The sequence below is a fragment of the Portunus trituberculatus genome, chromosome 1 (assembly GCF_017591435.1).
Source record: "Portunus trituberculatus isolate SZX2019 chromosome 1, ASM1759143v1, whole genome shotgun sequence".
Classification (NCBI taxonomy): domain Eukaryota; kingdom Metazoa; phylum Arthropoda; class Malacostraca; order Decapoda; family Portunidae; genus Portunus; species Portunus trituberculatus.
This window is the reverse complement of record NC_059255.1, coordinates 6,720,248-6,722,747: the sequence shown is the minus strand read 5'-3', so window position 1 is coordinate 6,722,747 and position 2,500 is coordinate 6,720,248. Positions and strand designations below refer to the sequence as shown.

Below are 2,500 nucleotides of genomic sequence, written 5' to 3'. Positions count from 1 at the left end.
AACACCCTATCCATCACCCTACACACCCTATCCATCACCCTACACACCCTATTCACCCTACATTCTAACACACTACCATCACCCTACATACTTTAACCCTATTTCCTCATACACTCACCCAACACCCAATCCATCACCCTATTCACCCTATATGACACCCTAACCATCATTCTAACGCCCTATCATCACCCTACATACTTTACTTAACCCTATTTCCTCTTAAACTCACCCTACCATCACCCTGTTCACCCTACATTCACCCTATTCACCCTGGCAGTGTCGTGAGGGGCCCGTGTCTCTGTCCTTCCCGCTGAGTGCTGAGCCAGAGTACGGAGAGTGGACAGTTAGGGTGGAGGCAACTAACACCTTCACCCAGCACCTGTTTAGTGTGGAATTGTACACCCTACCGCGCTTCGAGGTAAGAAAGGGTGAGATTAGTGTGTTTGGGGTGATAGTGTGTGTTTAGAGTCAATTTGGTATGTTTTAGGGTGATTTTAGTGTTTTAGAGTGATTTCAGTGTGTTTTAGGGTGAGTTTGGTGGGTTTTGGTGGGTTTTAGGGTGATTTGAGTGTGTTTTTTATGTGTTTGGTGAGATAGGGTGAGTGGTTTTAATTGGGGGGGTTTTGTGTGGTTTTAGAGTGATTTTAGTGTGTTTTGAGATGTGTTTGGTTAGATAGGGTGAGATTAGTGTGTTTGGATGTGATTAGTGTGTGTTTGGTGAGTTTTAGGGTGATTTTAGTGTGTTTTGAGATGTGTTTGGTTAGATAGGGTGAGATTAGTGTGTTTGGATGTGATTAGTGAGTTTTTAGGGTGATTTTAGTGTGTTTTGAGATGTGTTTGGTTAGATAGGGTGAGATTAGTGTGTTTGGATGTGATTAGTGTGTGTTTTGGTGAGTTTTAGGGTGATTTTAGTGTGTTTTCTATATGTTTGGTGAGTTTAGTGTGTTTTGGTGGGTTTAAGTAGGTTTTAGGGTGATTTTAGTGTTTTGTGTGTGTGTGTGTGTGGTAAGATAGGGTGATATTAGTGTGTTTGGGTATGATAGTGTGTGTTTAGGGTGAGTTTTTTGGGGTTTTAGAATAATTTTGCTGGGTTTTGATGTGTTTGGGGTGGTTTGGTAAGGTGTGTGTGTGTGTGTGTGTGTGTGTGTGTGTGAGAGAGAGTGATTTTAGCTGTTCTTGCGTGATTTGGGGATTTTTAGCTTGATTTGAGAGAGAGAGAGAGAGGCGTTTTTACAATGTCCCTATCTCTCTCTCTCTCTCTCTCTCTCTCTCTCTCTCTCTCTCTCTCTCTCTCTCTCTCTCTCTCTCTCTCTCCAGTTGAAGATACTCGTGTTTTTAAGAGTGTTTTTATAGTTCTGGTGATAGATTGGCGAGATTTCTAATTTGTTATAAGGAGAAACTCGAGAAAAAACTGGCTGATTGTCTCCACTCATGTTTTTAAGAGTTTGTTTGTGATTTTCGTGATAGGTTGTCAAGATTTCTAGTTTGTTATAAGGAGAAACTGTCTAGAAATTGTGGCTAATCGTCCCTGTGGCCTTGAAATATTGTGGTGGGGGAGCAAGAGGTTTGTGAATAAGGTGTTACTCTCCCACACCCTCTCCTTCCCTTTCTCTCAGGTTCAGGTAAGCGTCCCGCCCTTCCTAGCAGCCGACGCACCTTACCTGGAGGGCGTGGTCACTGCTAACTACTCTTCCGGGGCGCCTGTCACTGGTAATGTGACAGTGCGTGCGTCGGTGCGTGCCCTCACCTCGCTGCCCCGCCCCGCTCCAGCCCCCGCCCCAGAGTCCTCCCTTGCCCAGCCACATGCCATGGTGAGTGTGTGTGTGTGTGTGTGTGTGTGTGTGTGTGTGTGTGTGTGTGTGTGTTGGGGTTTCTCTTTTTTTCTTTCTCTCTTTTCCTGTGTGTGTGTGTGTGTGTGTGTGTGTGTGTGTGTGTGTGTGTGTGTGTGTGTTTGTGTTAGAGATGTATCGGATATCCGCATCCGCGGAACACCCGCATATTTTTTCACATCCGCATCCGCGTCCGTAATTGTGATAAACTGAACATTCGCGTCCGCATCCGCATTTGTGGTAAAATATATATTCGCATCCGCACTCTACAGAGGATGTGTGGATGCGGATGTGTGTTATGCACTGCACCACCTATAGATTATAGAGTAATATACAGACTCGCAGAGCACTGCCTCGTCCCTACAGACTTACAGTTCAGACAGAGCTTACAAATGTGGAGTGAATTTATTGATGAATTATCTAGTAAAACTAAAGCAAATAATATCACGTATTCATTTCCTTTCAAACTTACACAACGTAATGTGTCGAGAATTTAGGGGAAGGACAGGAGGAGGGAGCGAATGTGACAGAGTGACTAGGAAGTACAAATACATAGTAAATAAATAGCAAACTGTCAATGGTGGAATGGTGTGTGTGTGTGTGTGTGTGTGTGTGTGTGTGTGTGTGTGTGTGTGTGTGTGTGTGTGTGTGACCTTATTCCCACTTCCCAT

At 44.3% G+C, this 2,500-nt stretch overlaps 1 protein-coding gene across 2 annotated transcripts in view; it reads left to right on the top strand.

Annotated features, from left to right (window-relative positions):
* LOC123500963 (CD109 antigen-like) overlaps positions 1–2,500 on the top strand; it is a 32,897-nt gene that overhangs the window by 20,663 nt on the left and 9,734 nt on the right. For both annotated transcript variants that reach the window (XM_045249571.1, XM_045249541.1), the window contains exons 6-7: positions 278–418; positions 1,617–1,811. In XM_045249571.1, coding sequence (XP_045105506.1) covers positions 278–418; positions 1,617–1,811 — 336 coding nt within the window. The remainder of the gene's footprint in view (positions 1–277; positions 419–1,616; positions 1,812–2,500) is intronic.